The sequence below is a fragment of the Clupea harengus genome, chromosome 4 (assembly GCF_900700415.2).
Source record: "Clupea harengus chromosome 4, Ch_v2.0.2, whole genome shotgun sequence".
Lineage (NCBI taxonomy): Eukaryota > Metazoa > Chordata > Actinopteri > Clupeiformes > Clupeidae > Clupea > Clupea harengus.
In genome coordinates, this window is record NC_045155.1 from 17,112,757 (window position 1) to 17,132,502 (window position 19,746).

The 19,746-nt window shown below is 40.8% G+C and overlaps 2 protein-coding genes across 2 annotated transcripts; both read right to left on the bottom strand.

Annotated features, from left to right (window-relative positions):
- On the bottom strand, positions 1-10,227 carry dnajc5aa (DnaJ (Hsp40) homolog, subfamily C, member 5aa). Its single transcript, XM_012834535.3, has 5 exons — positions 10,048-10,227; positions 4,969-5,103; positions 4,177-4,390; positions 3,402-3,573; positions 1-3,299 (listed from the first exon to the last, which is right to left on the bottom strand). Exons 2-5 carry the CDS (start codon positions 5,076-5,078, stop codon positions 3,187-3,189), a joined length of 609 nt encoding a protein of 202 aa, XP_012689989.1. The 5' UTR covers positions 5,079-5,103; positions 10,048-10,227; the 3' UTR covers positions 1-3,186.
- Positions 10,228-12,891: 2,664 nt separating this feature from the next.
- LOC105906369 (solute carrier family 17 member 9-like) lies at positions 12,892-19,716 on the bottom strand. The gene is made up of 10 exons (XM_042707652.1): positions 19,351-19,716; positions 18,563-18,760; positions 18,080-18,219; positions 17,739-17,838; positions 14,906-15,027; positions 14,507-14,603; positions 14,289-14,385; positions 14,071-14,158; positions 13,941-13,975; positions 12,892-13,208 (listed from the first exon to the last, which is right to left on the bottom strand). Exons 1-10 carry the CDS (start codon positions 19,440-19,442, stop codon positions 13,071-13,073), a joined length of 1,107 nt encoding a protein of 368 aa, XP_042563586.1. The 5' UTR covers positions 19,443-19,716; the 3' UTR covers positions 12,892-13,070.
- Between the last annotated feature and the right edge of the window lie 30 nt (positions 19,717-19,746).

Consider the following 19,746-nt stretch of genomic DNA (forward strand, 5'->3'; position numbering starts at 1 on the left):
TTTTTAAATGTTCAGAAACATTTATTTTACAACAGCAAATCAGATAAATGTTTTTTTTTCTCTTCCAGACATACAATTACCATGCTACAACATAAAGGTCTGTTATTATACTTCATATTTCAGTGTATGTACATGAGACCTTAACCATTAAACCATGGGTAGCATAGCTTCATAGCCACATCCAAATTACATACAATTTGAAGCTAGGACAGTTCATCAGACAAAATAAGATAATAAAATAAAAAACGCATCAACTCACCATATCACTATTATTACACTAAGCACTGTCATCGTTTCGTAGAGTCTTTTTTTCTAAAGAATCTGTTTCCTGATCTTTTTGTCAAGTACAATAGATATCTTTTTTACACTGCATTAAACTCAAAACGTTGCATTTATCCAACATATCGATAAAGAAGCTTTAGTAGCTGTCAGATGTTCTAGAGGGGAAGTGTGGAAATGCAATGCTTGGGACCACAGGGGCCGAAACGACCACTGAGAGCAACTAAGGAAGAGAGAAGGCAAGGAGGCAGAAGAGGAATGCTCACAAACTCATTGTAAACAGTTCAAACTCACGTTATTGGCATTTCACAGACAACAAAAAGAAGAGTACTTATGGCTGAATGGTTTTTGTGGTCATTTACAATAATGTCCAAACACAGGACGCAGTTAGGAAGAGAAATAAACAATAAATAATTTTTAAAAAATGAGCAGAACTGCATCATAACTTCTGAGAGTGATATTACAACGTAAAGATGACGTGAGAAAGAAATGGCTTGCGTTTAGCTCAGTGTTTATATTAATGAGATCAATATTTATTGATAATTAATTACATATTCATAGTGGTTAATGCTCACTGTGGTCACCTGTGAGCTGATTATGAGGAAGCTGTCACTTTGTACTCAATAGCGTATTAGGGACCTTCCCCATGGTATGTAGGAATTCCACTTCACAAACATAAAAACACCAACAATAATACACCCTATAAATTCTCATGATTATAAAAAAAAATATATAACATACAATATGAAAAACAGACAAATAAAATAGGACTTTTGGTGAATTAATAGGTTTGATGACACAACATATTTGTCACTATGTAAGAAGATACCCAGAAAGGGGTCCTTGGCTGCAGACGTTTAAAATCAGCAAATTTTCTAAGAGAGACAAAATCATTCCAATGAAATGCTTTCAACACAAGAGGAAGTGATAAGAATGTACTTGTATGTTACATTATGACTGGAACAATAAATGTGTGTTAGGAGAGGGCCCTAGTAATGACACTGCATAATTGTACAGCCATTTTGTGTTCCAGTGCTACTGTTAAGATGTCACTTTAGATATCAGGAGGTTGTGAATATCCTCACCTTCCTGTTTAGTAAATCTTCTAATAATCAGTTTACATATTTCCACCAACCCCAAGTACGACGGTTACTTAAACCTCACCACAATGATCACAGAATGAGTACACCAACAGTGCTAAACCACAGGTGAATGTCATCTCCAACTAATAATGAAACCCTCACTTGTTCTTGACCAGATCAACTATTCGCTCTCAACGCTCTCAATCCTGAGAGGAATTGTTCCAATTAGGAGCATCCTCATATCTTAAACCTTTATGTTATCTCTTTAGACACTGGTGGCAATTGATTTCAAATGCATGAAACACCAGGATGCTATCTGGTACACAATCTCTCTGACATGCAGAGTATGCCATACTGCTGCAAGATTCCGTCAAGTAGTTGTCAAGGCTTCAATCAACCAGAAGGGTGTGGCACTCGTAAGGACAAACAACCACAACCACAAGAAACAAAATTCACTCATAAATATGAATGAACAAAAATCCAACAAAGTCAAAATGAGCAAAATATACATATACTATACAGACACATCCTGCGTGTGTGTATATTTATACATGTAATATTTTTTTTTCTTATTTTCTTATGCATAATCCTCAGCACTCAGTAAGGAGATGTAGAGGGGGGGAAGGAATGACAAACACACACGGTAATCCGCTGGCTTTACAGACAACTAGAGCTAACGTGACTGGAACGAGGAGCCAGAATCAGGTCAGACCAGTCGACAACTCCGAATCAAAACAACACGACATAAATACATGCCCACCTAAACCTGTCAAACAGCATTACTGCAATGCGTTCTCCAGTTCTCTACAATGTCCTTATTCATATGAGTTGAAGAGTTAATTCAGAAAAACAAACAAAGACCACATGACAATATGACCCGTTAGTTGGCTAGAGCTCTGTAAAGATCCATCTGTCACACTCTGCATCCTCTGCAATAAGGTTTTGTGTTAATAATAGCCGCCCTAAGGTGTTTCTGGTGTTGTAAGTATTACAATGTAAAAATATGACAGAATGAATGAGGAAAGTTAAGGGCTGCTTGAAATACCTCAAACAGAGCTGAGAAACCCAGTTTATAATAATAAGACTGGCTACCGCCGGATAAAAATGAAACTCTTGACAAGCAGTGTTTTGGCATAAATCAGCATAAGCTGTGCATTCTGATATGTGTATGTATGTGTGTGTTAAGTGGTTTGGTTCCTAGGAAACCCTGGGGCGTGTGTGGCAACAGACGGCATGCGGCTTTGGGGATAAACAAACAAACACAAAAACAAAACAAAAAGACCAGTTACCTCTCTGATCCAAAGCTTCCCTGAGCCAAACACCTCACTCACAACTACGTCCAGTAGACAGAGCCTGGTGCCTAGCCTACTGTGACACAACATGAATGAATGAATGAATGAATGAATGAAAACATACACCTTCATAAACACCTATGACTAGAAAAAACATACATGAGAAAAATCCTACCTAATGAGCAAACAGTACATGCTAGACGACACCAGGATTAGAAAGGGATTGTGGGAGGGCAAATTCAGAATCAAAAGGCCAAAAAGAGGTGACAGCAAACAATAGGAGCGCAAACATCATTTCTTCCCTTATTGAGCTACACTGACGAGGGTATGTGCCACTCTGGAACAGATGGAAGTGGTGACAGATTGGCGGGACTGGGGTGGAGCAGGGGTTGGGGTTTGGGGGATGTCTTAAAAGTTCAGCTTGTGCACCACCATTGAAGGCGCGTTTCGATGTTGTCAGACGAATCATTCCTCTAGCTCATCACTCAGGTGGAGTAGGGGGGATCACGGTGGAGGCTGGAGATGGAGCGGTGCTAGTTAAAACCGGTGTCGGTCCGGTAGGTGGAGTGGTGACCGTCGGACGTCAGCTGGGTGGTCTCTGTGGCCGAGGAAGGCTGCAACACTATGGGCTCACCGCCACCAGCCTCTGTTAGGAAGGAAAGCACACACAGTGGTTAACCAAATCAGCACATCCCAAGCTTGGCGCATGGCCAATCACGTGCTTTGTTGCTAACAGGTCTTGTCTTACCTCTCTCATCTGATTGCAGCTGAGCCTCCAGGTCTTCGGGAGAGACATAGAACTCTGGGTCCTGGCCCTCAGGGGGCCGGGGTTTACACTTGCCACAGCAGCAGTTACAGCAGCAGCACAGGCAGCAGCAGAAGTAGCAGCCCGTGGCCACTCCACAGAGCACAAATAAGGCCTGCAGGGGACGCCAGAGAGAGAGGGAACCCAAAAGCAGGTAATAGAAAAAGGAGTAGAGGTTACAAGAAAGCATATTGAAGGCAAAGTGCTGAAAGGTATAGTATGTAGGACTTAGTGGCATCTAGCGGTGAGGCTGCAGATTGCAACCAACTGAATACTTCTCCCTATCCAAACATGTAAGAGAAGCTACGGTGACCGCCAGGTGCCATAAAAATGCAAAAGGCCCTCTCCAGTGCCAGTGTTTAGGTTTGTCCGTTCTGGGCTACTGTAGAAACTATATAGATAGGAGGGGCTCATTCCAAGCTAACGAAAACACAATCATTTATAGTTACAGGTGATTATACACTTATGAAAACATAATTATGAATACTATATTCCGTTTTTGCTAATAATTCCTACATACTGTACCTTTAAAACAAAAATCAACATCATAGAGAAAATTCAATACTGTATACTGACTAATAAATGAAATTCTGCCAAAATAAATAAATAAATAAAAAAACAGACACCCCCTTAAACAAAAACCCATCAGGCCTTGCAACAGATTTCGGCTCTCTAAAATCTAAAGTGGCCCTTTCTTCTGGCCATACAGTGGCTTTACCTTGGCCCACCAGCTGGACAGGACAAAGTAGGTGTTGACGTTCTCCTCACCGAACTGCTCGGCCACGTAGAGCCCCAGAGAGCCGTACTTATCGTAGATGTTGCGCTTGGTGGCATCGACCAGGATGGCATGAGCGCTGTTGATCTCCTTAAACTTATCTGATGCCTCTGGGTTGTCAGGGTTCTTGTCGGGATGGTATTTCAGCGCCAGCTTCCTGCAAGAGGACGAATCAAGTGATGGGATGGTTTGTTTGTTCTCTGAATCACACTGTCATTCTTCAGAGAAATACAGTAGTTGTTATTGTTTAAAAGCTTTGGCCATAGTCAGCCTAACTATGTATTTTAACTATGATTATACTCATACTGTAGTACAACCCTTGTCTTAATGCTTAAGCATTCAATGGTAACTGTATACAAACACACATAAACCTATAGGAATGAATACATCAAGCTTGATCAAATGCCTCTTGACTAAATTTATCCAGCTAGACTAGACTTTATCCAGCTAGCAGGATTAACGAGTAAGTGGTTTCAATAGCCATACAATCCACATCCAAAGAACATTCACTTCACACTCAGAACTAAGAAATGACAGGAATGTCTGCATAGGATGTATGCACAGTAGGTTGCATATCAGTATATGCAAAGTGGGTGTATGCAAAGATTATTTATATACTGTTTCCAATCAAACCTTGAGCTTTTTAAATGAACAAAAGCCTTTAATGTGTTGGTGAGCATAGGAATGTACCTGAATGGTCAAGGTGACCATACTTCATTGGAAATAAAAACTGACCTGTAAGACTTCTTGATGTCATCGGGTGTAGCCAACTTGTCGACGCCCAGTATGTGGTAAAGTGTCTCTCCAGAGGTGGAGAGGGAACGCTGCCGCTGCTGTTCAGCCATGATGAGAACCTACCTCCTCAACAATCTGTAGGAAACCAGGAACGCACACACACACACACACACACACACACACACACACACACACACACAGAGGAGCATACTTAATACTGACAGTGATGACCAACACTATGCAGCCCATCACTGCAATCAGAGGTGACACAAAAAGAGAGGAGATTATCTATAGGGACAATGGAAACATGCCTACAACAGAAAAAAACTTCAACTTCTTGAGCTCAGAATGTACAATACTTCACAAGATCTAACCAAACCACCCAATCTGAATCCAGCAGGGCCAGACCAAGAAAAGTACATACTAAATATTTACAGGGGAAAATAGCCCGAGCACAGCAATCACACACACAGAAACAAGTGTACATTCAACACTGAGCACTGAAAACAGAAAACAAATACTGACCTTCATATAAAGCAACACTATGCAGTTCACTATAGACACAAACATTAGAGCAACCTAGTATATGAACCTACAATATTGCATACATCATGTTCTACAAATCAACTGTTAAATGATCAGTTCTTACTCAGTGAAAATGAATGCCTTCTCTGAAACCAAACCCTAAAATGCACACACACACACTCCAAATTATCCAACATCCCTGCAGTGTGTAACTGACAGCCAAAGACAAATGAAAAGATTATGCTCATGGCGTAAGTCTGGACTGCAACGGGGGCAGGTCACCCCCAAAACACCACATACAACCAACCCCCCCCCCCACACACACACACACACACACACTCTCACTCCCACCCCCACACCCTTCTAATGGCTGTTTGTTTGCACGTCCCAGCGAGCCTGTCACCGGCCCTCCACCCAAACAAAGAGCTAGAGATTTATACAGGCTAATCCAGCCCGGCCGCCCTCCTCTTAGCTCCCAGTCATCTGATACGGACAGAAGGATGTGCAGGCTGCTGGAGGGGAGATTGCTCTGGTTCTGGCTCCTTTTGAGTCACACTGCTGTTCTTCACATATTATGATGTGATCCTTCATTATTGGCAGTTTCTTGCTCAAGATCCTAAATCAATACTTGTACAAGCCAAATATACATGGAGAATTTAAAAGGCAACAACATTGCCCTGACCACAATTATTCTGGCTATAGTATATCATAGTACACTCACTTATAACAACTAATAAATCTAATATACGTAAGCGTTGCTAATTTTGTTAAAGGTCTATAGTAACAACCATGTCAACAATTAGTGTCATTAATTACAAATGTGTCACTGATTGATATGACTCCCACATTATTTTTATCACTATGCCTATCTCGTGACCTAAAATGACACAACATGACATCCCAAAGACACTCATTTGCATAAAAAATGAGTGCAAATCACTGCTGGTCCACTTGGCAGGCTCAGGGTGGGGGCTTCCCTCTGTGACTCAACATTAGAATTACAATCCATAGAATTAGAATCAGAAGGAGTTTCTAATGTGCTACTATGCGATTCCATACATGTCCAGCCCCTCTCTCTGTGTTCCTCACTCTGTTGCCTCCTAGGCTACTCCTGCTGCCCCTCCTCCCCCTTCTTGCCCCACTGTATTTCTCAATTCAAAAGGAAAGTGATCAGCTACTATACCTTTGTGTTTTGATGATACCTTGTTTGCTATACGTGTAAACACTGAAATCTGACCGCAATGTTGGAGCTGTCATTTTTATGCTTGGCTGAAGTGGGATGACAAAAACAACATGAAGGATGGGCCACTTCCAGCCAGTCCAGATGGTTGACAGAGAGCAGACTGACCAGACAGAGCATGAACCGTAGCACACACACATAAACACTGTATGTTTCTCCTCACTGAGGAAGTGCTCTGCTATTTCCAAGATGTCGTGCAGTGATGCTGCACTTTAGTTTCCATGGAAACGCTCTACAGCCTATTCTGTGGCAGTGAGAGTTTACTTATAACGTGTCAGGACATATTTTAAACTTGGCTTATAAACCCAATAATAGTATCCATCTGAAAATAAGCTCATATAAACCAGAACACCTTTAGCAAGTCTGCCTCTTAGGCACAGTCTTCATGGCCGTACAAAAAGTCTATGAACAACCGAAATGATGTCAGTCAAATGATAACGTTAAAACACGAAGTATTGTTATGTCTGTGGTCCACATACAGGCACATACCCAAAATGCCATTTTTACAATGGTGATTTCATATTCGCACACCTGGTTTTAATATGGTCTACTCAAGGAATGGTGGGAGGTACTGATTCAGCCTTACTTTGAACAACCTGTATTTGGATACAACATTTGACAAACTGAATAAATATCAAGCACTTCTGTTTTGAGTTCATGCAATAAATACATTCTGGCATTTTGAGTTTTAGAAAACAGGACTTCCTACATCTAGCCTGGTATAACCAGACACACATTCATTCATCCATCAGCTGTTCGAACCGGCATTAACTGAGCTGACCACTAAATATAGGTGTGAACGTGTGAGTGAACCGACCCACATCCTTCCCCTTAGACTCCAGGTCTGGTGCCTGCCTACATGCAGGATTTCCCCTGCCTGATGGCACACAGTAACATGATAGTAGTCCCATAATAGATGAATGAGTTCATAGGAGTGAGTGTATACCATAACACAAGCTCAGAAGTCCCTTTTCTCTCCTGCTCTCCACGGGACAGAACGATATTTCTGTTCTGAAAAGATCTTTAAATGTAGGTTACCACATACCAGCTATGAATATGCATGACACATATCCCTGGGTTGCTTAATATTTTAGGTGGGCCAAAGAACTGTTGTTTCAGGTGACAGTGACAGCATGTATGTCAGTGCAGTTTCCTCTTGTCTTTTTTGTCAGACTAAGTGTATATCTTGAGAATGTCCATCAGTAAAATGATTCCATTTTATAGAAAAGTAAATTAAACTAATGGTCCTACTAGCTCAGCTGAGGGGAGACAGAAGTGCCTAGCTTTCTCTCAACTCTCCTGGAATAGAAATGATGACCAGCGTGCCAAAATTTCACAATTACCTTGGATTAGAAATGGCAGAAAACAGAGTTCAATTTGTTTCCTTAAACCCTGAATGGACACTACAGCAAGCACCTGCATGAGGAAAAGAACGCCATTTCAGCTAATCAGCAAATGGGACGCACTGATCAATCAATAATCAATTACGTAAAGAGGCACATGACAGTCAATTGAAGTGGAAATATATCACTGAGATATACCAAAGAACACACAACATAACAAAACAGAACAGAACAGCTATTTGATACATAGCACAGCTCTCCTCAGAGGAACAGTCATTCTTGAAGACTGATGCAAAGATGAGGTTGGAAATGTTTTGCTTTAGACTACATTAAATCTATATTCTAGTTCATCAAAATATTGCAGTCAATGTATAAATATATAATGGACAAAATAATCTGTAGGCTACCTCATAATTCAATTACATACAGACTCCTAAATTAAGAAACCTAAGGGGCAGTTTATTCTTAAAATTATAACAGACATCTGAGCAGAGGCTAGACAAGAACCTTAGCATACCTGGCAATGAAATGATGCTGACATCATAATTACCCTACATTTCATCACATGTGCTTCCCATGATTAATCTGTGACTCACCTCCGCGATAATTCATCTGGTCTGAGCAGTGTGAAATTCAAACCTAGAAACAAACTCCATCCACGGTTGAAGATGGATGGATGGTTTTACATTTGTCATTTAATTTTTTTGGCTAAATAATGTGTTTTAGTGAAGATATCATTTAGAAAGAGAGTGAGTTTTTATTCTGAGAGATAGCAAGCACATTAGCCTACAGTATGTTTAAAACATAATTTACAGTTACGATATTGTTGCGATTTGCTCATTTTTTAAATGGTTGCCACGTCTTATGTTAGATAGTTCGACAGTTAGATCTACGATTTTCGAGTCAGCTGACATTGATATGTCGAGTTCTTTGTCATTTAAACAGACAATGGCATAATACTCGTTTCATCGGGAACTGTCCATTCAGCACCATAGTCGTGTCTTGACAGGCCGCTGAGTCCTTACATCCCGTAGACCTGCTGCTCACATAGCCACGTCCGTCTACGGTAGGCTATATGAGATGCCTAGTAGATCTGAGAGCAGAACGTTAAGAAGCTGTCAAATAAACTGTTCTATAGGCCACCCATTAAGACCTATCTGAAAACGCAGTTTGTCATACACACACTGACGTCAGTATTTGAAGTGCAATAAAGCTACGATGGAAATGGGGGGTGCGGTGCGCAAGTCATGCACTGAAATGTCGAACCGACACAAATTACGCCCGCTCTTTGCCCTTAACTCTATGACTGCACTTTAGCTTGTAAAGGGTATGATTGCATCCAACATGCAGCAACATTGTACAGCATCCGCTCAGCCTAGCTCAACTAGTCTTAGGCTGGTACAGATCGGCCTGCATCCACATCACAGCATCCAACATGACAGTGATGGTCACCGAATAGACGCATCGCACTGAAGGATGACCAAAAAAGGCGTAAGATGCCAGAAAAAAACACGCAGTCGTACAGCAACACATTTGTGTAAGGAATACATCCATTTTCTGAAATTAAAGAATTTCGTTTAAGGGAAAATACTGAAAATACGCAAACTAACAGGTAATTCACTGCCATCAGACGTGTCTCAAGACATGAAAAACCTCTGCTAGCGTTGAATCAATGCCAACTGATTGAGTATAGTGCAGAAATAGAAATGGAATGGGCTCAACCGGTAGGCCCATCTCCATTTCACGATAATATAGCATCGTTTAAAAGGGTTGGATTTCCAGAAGCTAATCTTTAGCCAGCTACTGCATCACCAAGGAGCGCAATAGCAAACCCCTAAGCATCCATATTGGTTAGCCTGCTAATGTTAGCTTGATACAGAAGGCTGGTTTGGATAAATCAGCATACAATCTCAAGAGACGAAAAATATTGAAGGAAATTCCTCGTAGACCTTGAGAAGATATGTTCCTTACCGTTTTGTCGGGCGTGATAAATCTGAGTCGAGTTTAGATTTCAGTGCCGTTTGGCTTAGTGATAGGCTATGAGAAACTACGGCTGCATCACAGTATTCGCATTCACGTCCAAGGCAAGCAGCTGCAGTAACAGAATCCTGACCCCTCCTTCTCTACACCCGCGTATAGCGTGCGCGTTCACAGCACTGGGGGTCTCCTGTGTGCGCGCTACCTGTGGTGGTGGTCTCCTCCATCCCAATCAGTGATAGGAATCCCGTAGTCATGATATGAGACATTGTTCTCTTTCCTCTTTCCTTGCCGCGGTGAGTGACACTTAGCAGAAATTACCATATACAAATCGGACTGAAATGCAGGACAAATACATGAATTCTATATTTGAGCGTAAAGCAGAGTGTGCAGTGATGTTATAGCCTGTAGCCATGACCCTACATCTCTAGGTATTGCTTTACAGAATGTAACATGTATTAGTGTGAAGCAGTGCATGTATTCACCATCTCAGGAAACCAAACAGAACATTTTCTGAACAGAAAAAAGTTGGCTAGAAAATGGAGGACTGGTTACATCACTCCTTACAATTATCTTCCCAGCTCTGCTCAAATTTTTGGCAATGGCCTATGGAATATCTAAGCAACAGTAAAGCCTGCCACTTGCTGGCTTTAACGCGGCATCAAAAATCATTCTACAGAAATGGACTTTTATTGCATCTTACGAGGTATAGCCAAATTAGGGGAAAGGTTTATTTACATTTTTCATTACATTTTGAAATCACATTTATACCCAATTCATCCCTCCATCCTATACAGATATATATATATATATATATATATATACACAGTATACACAGTATACACACACACGCTCAGTTAATTCCTTCTCTTGTATTACACCACCACAACACATAAAAAAACTGACAGATATCTTACCTGCCACCTACTACGTATAAAGTTTCATAGATATCTTACAATATTTTAGTAAATTGCTGCCTTATATTTCTGACCTCTGACATTATCTTTTCTATAGTTAAATAATACTTCATCAGAACAAGACATCCCACCCAACGGGGCACCTTGCAATGCACAGCATTCCAACTGCTGGTACTCTATTGTATATAACTGACCCCCCTGTTTTTGTATAATTATGTACATCTGTCTATGTTACTGTTTTTACTCTTCCTTTATTGATATGAGAATGGCCTCTTAAGATCTTAAAAATCTTAAAAGACAGAAAAAGCTTCAAGAGCTGTATGCATTTGTATGCATTGCCTATGAAAATGAAGCTCTCCCTCATCTGATAAAAGGGTGACATAACAGACTTGCACTTTTGCAGACTAAAACAGAAGTCAAAGCGTTGTATGGGGTATGTTTTTTCAAGATATGTCACGTAGAATAGCGTTGGCCAGTGATGTCCATAATGTAACAAATGAGTCCAAAAAACGATAACAGTTTGCTACCAATAAATACATCTTTCAATAATGCATCTCAATTTAAACAATACATACAAATTCTCTTGAATGATCACATTGCACACTGTTAAATGATCTTACCATGTACCATAACCTTAATGTTATAGACACTGGTTTGGCAGTAATGCTTCCCATCCAAGTAAGAGGCTCACAGCTGCATGCTACTGGGCCTGGTGTCCAATAAGTCCAAGCGACGGGCCTCTCCAAACAGCAGGAACATTGTGAGGCCCATTACATTGACCAAAGTCAGAAGGGAAAACACAGTGGCCCAGGACTGTGTGTGTTCTATGAGGTATCCAGAGAAGTAGACCAGCAGTAGGCCTACAGCACACACCAGTGATAAGGACACATGAAGGACACACCAAATTGGATATTCAGTACACCAGAGCACCTAGTAGAAGTACACTTCTACTGGACTAAAGGAATACATCAGGACGAGTCCTAACATTAAGTATGAAATGCATAAACTACAGACAGCTCTTAGAGAGACTTCTATAGCATTTTGAACTAGACCACAACACCAGAATTCAAAATACTGGTATACTGTGATGTTTTAACATCAGTAACCAGTTCTGTACTATTGGTTCTGTGCTCTGTTTTGAGTTTTACCTGAGAAAGCGCCACAGGTGTTCATAATACCTGTGCAAAAAAGATGAATGAATTCCAAATGTATTATTCGGTAAATAACGCAATACTTTCAAAAGAATATAAATAACATAAAACAGCATGCAGCTGAGTTAATAGTATGAACCAAAGACAGACATAATGTAAACATAAAATAAAGAATGATTTTAAACATCCTCAGTGAATCAGGCTAAACAGTGCAACATAAAGGATGGAAGACTAACCAAACAAAGCTCCCGCACAGGAGGGGGCCAGATCATGCACGTTCACAGTCACACCACTGCAAAAGGCCAAGCAAGAGTGTTAGGTGAAACTTCACCCTAGTTACCTCAGGACTCCGGAGCTGCATATAAGTGCATGTATTAGACAAACAACAATTGCAATCGGGCTCTCTCCCAGCACAAGGCTGAAAGTGAAGCCATGATAAACACATCGCACAAGGTTTATATAGACAGAAGTTTAGCGTTCAGCAGAGATAACCACGTGGTGGATTTCTGACGTCCGAGGCAAGGATGGAAGTTTTGCAAGGTCGGAAGAAGCACAGTTCGACCCTTCTTATCACTTCTGGTCTAAACATGCTCTTGTACATATGCAGACTAAGTGGCACCTAATATTCTAAGTTACACACACGCAGAAACACACAAAAGCCATGTTCCTGCTTACATAAGTACATGATTCATATAAGGTAATTAATAATGCAAGGCACTTGATTATTATATTCTTAAGTCATTAACAGTGTTTGGAAATTATCTCCATCAAAGAGATTCACTCAACAAGAACCAGTTGAAGATAAACTAATTGCTCATGCACCTTTCATTTCAAACTTGTGTCTAGTTGGTGCCCAAAACACTGTACTTACAATACAATTCATATTTATGTAACAGTCTCAAAAAGACAGTTTTGTGAGTATGTCAAGCACTAAAACATATCTTGATTGTTATATAAGGATTTGTTCTTGCCTGCTATTGAATGTGCTCAGGCCAACGACTGCCGAGACAAGGGCAACAGCCGAACTGAAGGAGGGGTTTCTGCACAGCATCAGCAGAAATACACCACTTATCCCCATGGAACAAAACTGAACAAGCCACAGGAAACCTTGATTAATTCTCATACACCAGCCATCACATATTTAATGCATCACACCTGCACACATACACACATTATAGACATGTATATACAGGGTGTGATTTGTAAAAAAAACAGAGGGGGGGGATGTTTTGTTTTTTTTTATCGTGAAAAAATAAGCAATACATAGGCCTAATTCTTTTCAAGTTAACGGTAGGCCCTATTAGGTTACATTTTGAACAGTTGAACATTTAATGCAAACTAAAATATATAAAATACATGAAATATTTGTTTTTGGTCAAAACCAGAGGGGGGGGGTGGGTAAATCCCCCCCAACAAATCGCACCCTGTGTATATATGTATACGCACACGCACACACACACATACAAAAGCAATCCATAAGTTCATAAAAACGTATTATATTCGCCAGCCATTCATTAAACCATGACACGTGCATTTCTGAGTGATTGACAGTGACTCTGCATTGGTATGTGAACGCAGAACTTTGATTGGCTATGAAATGGTTTCCTCAGGAATGCATCACAAAAGTTAATTACGATAACAAGAGGCTGAAGACGAGCCACAGCTTGTTGTAGATCTTTGTAGCAACAAGACCATCATAGCAGAATCTTGACAGATTTACAGGGCACACTACATATTCTACTTAGAACCTTTAAATGCACTAAATGTTTGATTTAGAACACCTCAACTTTAAGTATTATTATGATTCTATAAAACATACCTGCATCATCTTCCTGACAGTAGTTGTGCTGTACCCTACAAAACATAAATGCTTATAATGAGGCCACATAGCCAAAGTATTTGTGTATGATGGAGTTATTCAGAAGCCATGGGGGAATCTCATAGTTTACCTATTTTGATGAGGTAACTCGATAAACTGCCCCCAATCAGAGACAAGACAATGGCAACAATCCAGGGAACCACGTTAAACACCCAGCCCTACAGCCAGAATGGCAAATTATTTTAGGAGGTGCAAGCCAATAGCATGGAGGCTTTAGTTAAAGACTGTATTTGCATATATCGAGAACACATGATTACAGAAGCATGTTTATATGAGTGACAAACCAACCTGAGCATGAGGGTAGGTTTCTTTGAAGAAGGTTGGGAGCCAGGATATAAGGGTGTAAGAGCTGCCACTGAAGCATATGTGTGCAAAAACCATGGACCTGATGTGGGAAAGTAGGAGGAAGAATAGGATGCTGGATGTATGGACAGATGGCAGACAAACAAAAAGGGATGCAAAAAGAAAAGAATGACATGAAGCACAATGTCTAGCATTTTACTCACAGCACTGCTGGCTCTGTGCAGAGTTTTAGCCAAAATGAGGCTGATTGCTGTTGGCTCAGTTTGGGCGCATGGTTAGATGGCATTTCTGGCATTATGGCTGGTATTGAAATTTCAAGCAGACACAACAGACATACACACAAATAAGTTCAGTATAAACATAATTAGTTCTATATAATGTGTTCCATATCACATCTACATTCTACAGCATTCATAGCTACTTTCAAAAGGAATGGCTTATGGTACTTTAAATCAAGTTTCAGATGACATATTTGCGACCTCAAACCGTTAATTTACACCAGATTCTGCCATATGATCAATTACATATACAATGTGATAAGTGAGACATTATGCCATTTCTAAACACTGGAACAGAATGTGCACCTTGCAGTTTAATTCTACCTTTCAAGAGGTACTTCACACTGAAGACCCACAGGAAGGAGAAGAACCCAACTATCTCAAACACAGGCTCCCAGCTATACAATTCCAGAATCACAGAACCCGCTCCACCTACAGCCAGTAACCTGACAGCAGACACAGAACAACACAGAGAGAGATTGGAGACTGGAAACTGGTATTTGGCATGAGTATTTTGAAGAACACAAGCCGTACTTCTTAATGTGCTACAAGTGTTCTTTGTCTATCAGTGATTTGATTCTTGTCCTCTGTGCAAACACTTTAACGGGAACATAATTCATTACTGCATTCTATAAAATGCAACAATTGCTGCTAGCATCTCGTTAGCGATTAGCAATTCCGTTCTGCTGCCTTAACGGCGATTTGGGCTCATTTTAAGATAAATGACGACGACAGGAGTAAGGCACAGTGTAAGATCTGCACTGCTACGGTGTCGAGGGGCGGAAAGGAAAGTACTTTGTTTAACACAAGCAATTTGATTAAACATTTGAAGACACCATAGTGCTAAGTACACAGAGTTCACTGATGCTAGTGGCGCAAGACCGAAGCAACCAATCTTAACTGACGTCTTGCAAAAGAAAAAAACGCGCACGCACACAGAGAGAGAGAGAGAGGTAGAGAGAAAGACTGTGCCACATAGGTTAAGTGATTGTTTGTGTACAGAGAGCAGGAGATTCTTCTGATCCTTTTGTAACTGAAATGTGCTCTTGTGCTAATCCAGTAATAGCTCTGTTCACTTTTTGTTAAGCAGACTGTGTTGTTAACTATGCAGCAAATTGAATTGCCTTTATCTGGTTATATTTGCATTTTGTCTAATGTGATGATATTGTCTAGCCTGGATACCAGACCGAACTTAGCCCCGCCCACACATTTTTTGGTTGGGAAGTTCGGTCTGGCATTACTCCATTGAGGAGAAATGATCTGCGGACAGATATTGGCCGTACCAATCAAATTGTTAAGGCGGGCTTTATACGATGATGGACAGATGATCAACAGTAACGTAACCAACCACGTCACCAACACACGAGTTGAATTCGTTTTCAACAAACATGGCTGCCGCTGGAGAGCTGAAATGTATAGATTCGAGTCCATTTAGACATTGACAGTGCATTCATTTTGAAAGAGGAACAGAGAAACGCGATTAAGGCATTTGTCAATCGAAAAGATGTTTTTGCCTTCCTTCCTACGGGATCCGGTAAAAGTGTAATGTATCAGCTGCCCCTGGTCACATACTACGTTGTTCTGATTGGTTGTAGGTAACCAATTGAGCGAAGAGGCATTTTTTCTCCTGGTTCGGTTGAAACACGCCCCATAATCACAGCCCAATGGAGCGATATCAGACTCATATTCTGACTAGAATTATGAGTATGACATCGTCAGGCTAGATATTGTCTGTTTGAAGGCTTTTTTTGTGTGTTAAAACCAGAAAGCTCTGTTTATTTTTGGCTTGGGATAGCCTTCTGTTAATTTTGTACTATAGGCTTGACATAATCTGCAGAGGATAAAATAAAATCTGCCTCCAAATGAATTGCACTTTCATGGAGAACAAATCTAAGAAGTATCGGTATCGGTACTCGGTATCGGCAAGTACACAAATAAAAATACTCGTACTCGTATCGGTTTGTAAAAAAGTGGTATCGGTGCATCCCTAGTTTGAAGTACTGCAGAACTTGCAAGGTCCCCCTGCTCAAGGAAGCACATGTACAGGGCCGTCTGAAGTTTGCCAATGAACACTTGAATGATTCTAAGGAGGATTGGGAGACAGGATGTGGTCAGATGAGACCAAAATCAAGCTCTTTGGCATCAACTCGACTTGCCGCGTTTGGAGGGGGAAAAATGCTGAATAAGACACCATCCCCACCGTCAAGCATGGAGGTGGAGACATTATGCTTTGGGGCTGTTTCTCTGCCAAGGGTACAGGACGACTCCACTGCATCGAGGGGACTATGGATGGGGCCATGTAATGTGGAATATTGGGCTTGAACCTCATTCCCTCATTCCCTCCCATTGAAAACGCAACCTTAAGGATTTGGAGAGGATCTGCAAAGAGGAGTGGACCAAAATCCCTCCTGAGATGTGTGTAAACCTGGTGACCTACAAGAAAAGTCTGACGTCTGTGCTTGCCAACAAGGGTTATTCCACCAAGTACTAAGTCATGTTTTGCTAGGGGTTCAAATACTTATTTTCTGCATCAAATGCAAATTAAGTCATAAATGTTATAAAATGCAGTTTTCTGGATTTTTTTGTTGATATTCTGTTTCTCACTGTTAAAATACACCTACTATTACAATTATATATCACACATTTCTTTGCAAGTGGCCAAACTTGCGAAATCGGCTTATTTTCCCCAATGTATGTGGTTTTGCGATCCACGTCCGAAACAATAGCTTTTACAGCAAGACATCTCCACATATACTGCCAAAACACAAGGTGGCTGGTTTTATCAGTACCAACTCTGCGGTTGTTGGTTTTGCAAAGTGTGTCGACTTAAAAAAAATGTTTACTACAGTGCAGTCCCTACACTTCTGTAATTTATTCAGTCTCTAGTACAGCCATGTTAACTGACTAAATGTATAAAAATAAGAGCAGTCTATCCATTCAATATTATGGTTACGGTACATCATTAATGTTATCTGAATATAGACTTTTGCGATAAAAAAACACCTTCTTTGGGTATCTCTCTAAAATTCATGGCAACGCCAAACTCCATATGGATCAGATCTGTGATGGTAAAGCAGCAGAACATGTAAAGATGACAACCGTGGGGGAGATCTGAGTGACTGGTTTGAGGGTGTGAAGTATGTAAGGTGTATCTCACCCCAAGTGGGAACCGCAGCCCATAACACTCATCATAAAGCCCCTCTGTCCCTCTTCCACTCGCTGAGCACAGACACTGGCCAGACATGGGTAGTGAACGCCTGTGCAGGAGATAGAAACACCATAAGCTTAGTTTCATTCTTCACGGCAGTGAGACAATTTTATTGTTTTGGCGCTATATAAATAAAATTGAATTGAATGTCATTCAAAGTTTTTTAGCAACCCATTATTTGTCAGTAACATAACCACTTGTATATACAGTATGTCAGTAACATAACCACTTGAATGTATCAGTATAGTAACAATTATCCTCAACCCTGTTGTTTACATAACATCATTTACCTTGAAAAAGTCCCATGAGGAATCTGGCTATTGTCATGGTGACGAGGGGGCTGACATTCAGGCGCACTAAAACTGGTGTAACAGCTGTGATAAAAGCCCAAGCTGTGGTGGACCACAGCAGAACTCTCTCTCCACCAATCCTGCCAAAGCATGGCATTCAAAGCATTCATTAGTTTGAATGTGACAGGTGTGTAGAAGATGTGGCCCAACAAAAAAAACTGTGCATATGAATATATTTTCCCTGCAGAGGCATCAATATTGTTTAAAACAGCAATGGGCTCTTACCCACGTCTAAAAATAACTACCCTTGAGTCTGTGTTCTGTAGATAGTCTTTAATGTAATAATAGTGGTGAACTAATTAATCATAGAAAACAAACAGCCATTTAAAAAAAATGTTTTCAAGGTGTAACCTTTAACTGTTACCCTTTCAAGATAAAGCACAGAATCAATCCCTTTATTTTTCCTTTCAACAGGATACCCACCTGTCACTGGCATGGCCTCCAAGGACCTGGGTGAAGCAGTAGCCCCAAAAGAAACCACTCATCACTACACCTGACTCTGTCTTGCTCCAACTGAACTGTGTGGCCATGGTGACTGCACACACTGGCATGGCCATCCTGGCGCAGTACAGCAAGCAGGTGACTAGTAGAAGCATTGTGGTCCATGTTCGAGCTAGTGATCTAGAATATTCCAGAAAAAATAATGTATTGAGTGACTAAAGTGCTACTTGACTGTTGATTTCACATAAGCCTACTTCAGACAGACTGAAAGAAAGTTAGATTGCAACACAATGGTGCAAGAGGATTCTGCTTTTTCTCTGAAAAGGCAGAAGCACACGTAGGACTGGTTAGGATAAACAACACACACGTGAACAAATAGTATTTCTGCTCAATTCCAAGGACTTTTCAAGGCCGCCGTGAAAAATGACACAAAAATTGGGGAATGCTGGGGGAAAAAACGCTGCCAGACCAGTTCTTCCTGCTATAAGATTTCAACGACAAAGTAATTTGGCCGTAGTCTACAGAGTACAGCAATGAAACTGATATTTATAAGTTACGGATATCCGCGTCAAGAGTGCATTAGCTAGTTTTCATTATCCCCATTTCCTGTTAACCTATAATAGTGAGACGAAAAGTAGGCTATTCATTAATTCGAAATTTCAGTGCATTATGTCCTGCAACCTAGGTAAACATGCACAGGTAACATAATTCGTCTACAATAAAAGGCTACGGGTTTGGAACACACAGTTGTATCATTGTTTTGATCTTACCTGGGCCATGGTTGACTTTTGGTTTCCTCATTCTTCGTTACATTAACATCAAGAACGCAATCACTCTTCAGGAGCGGCTCACAGGACAGCATAGCAGCACTACTGTCCCAGCACCTTTCGGTGGGAGGCGTCGACTAGTTTCAGGTACGTTTTCATTAACTCCTCAGCCTATGAGGATTTCATCATGGTAACATGAGCAGGCGTCTGCTTGTCAGGCAGCCAGATATAACCTACGCGTAGGCGTGATTCATGCAAATTGACCCGGCGTGTTTAAAGATGGATCTATTTGCCAAATGTTGTATACTTTTGTTTTAACATCCGTGAACTTGTAAGTGGGGTCCTGTTTCAAGACTACGATCCCTCCCTATATTAAATAAACGTTCTCGATCCCTGAAG

What these genes read in the sequence shown, in the direction of transcription:
- LOC105906369 (XM_042707652.1), bottom strand. Translation starts at nt 19,442, where the DNA reads ATGCTGTCCTGTGAGCCGCTCCTGAAGAGTGATTGCGTTCTTGATGTT. An exon ending in GGCTGCGGTTCCCACTTGGG is followed by an intron (nt 15,028 to 17,738) that starts GTGAGATACACC and finishes GTCTGCTGTCAG; the next exon opens with GTTACTGGCTGTAGGTGGAG. An exon ending in GAGTTACCTCATCAAAATAG is followed by an intron (nt 13,976 to 14,070) that starts GTAAACTATGAG and finishes TATGTTTTGTAG; the next exon opens with GGTACAGCACAACTACTGTC.
- dnajc5aa (XM_012834535.3), bottom strand. Translation starts at nt 5,078, where the DNA reads ATGGCTGAACAGCAGCGGCAGCGTTCCCTCTCCACCTCTGGAGAGACA. An exon ending in TGTCCAGCTGGTGGGCCAAG is followed by an intron (nt 3,574 to 4,176) that starts GTAAAGCCACTG and finishes CGTCCCCTGCAG; the next exon opens with GCCTTATTTGTGCTCTGTGG. An exon ending in GCTGCAATCAGATGAGAGAG is followed by an intron (nt 3,300 to 3,401) that starts GTAAGACAAGAC and finishes CCTTCCTAACAG; the next exon opens with AGGCTGGTGGCGGTGAGCCC.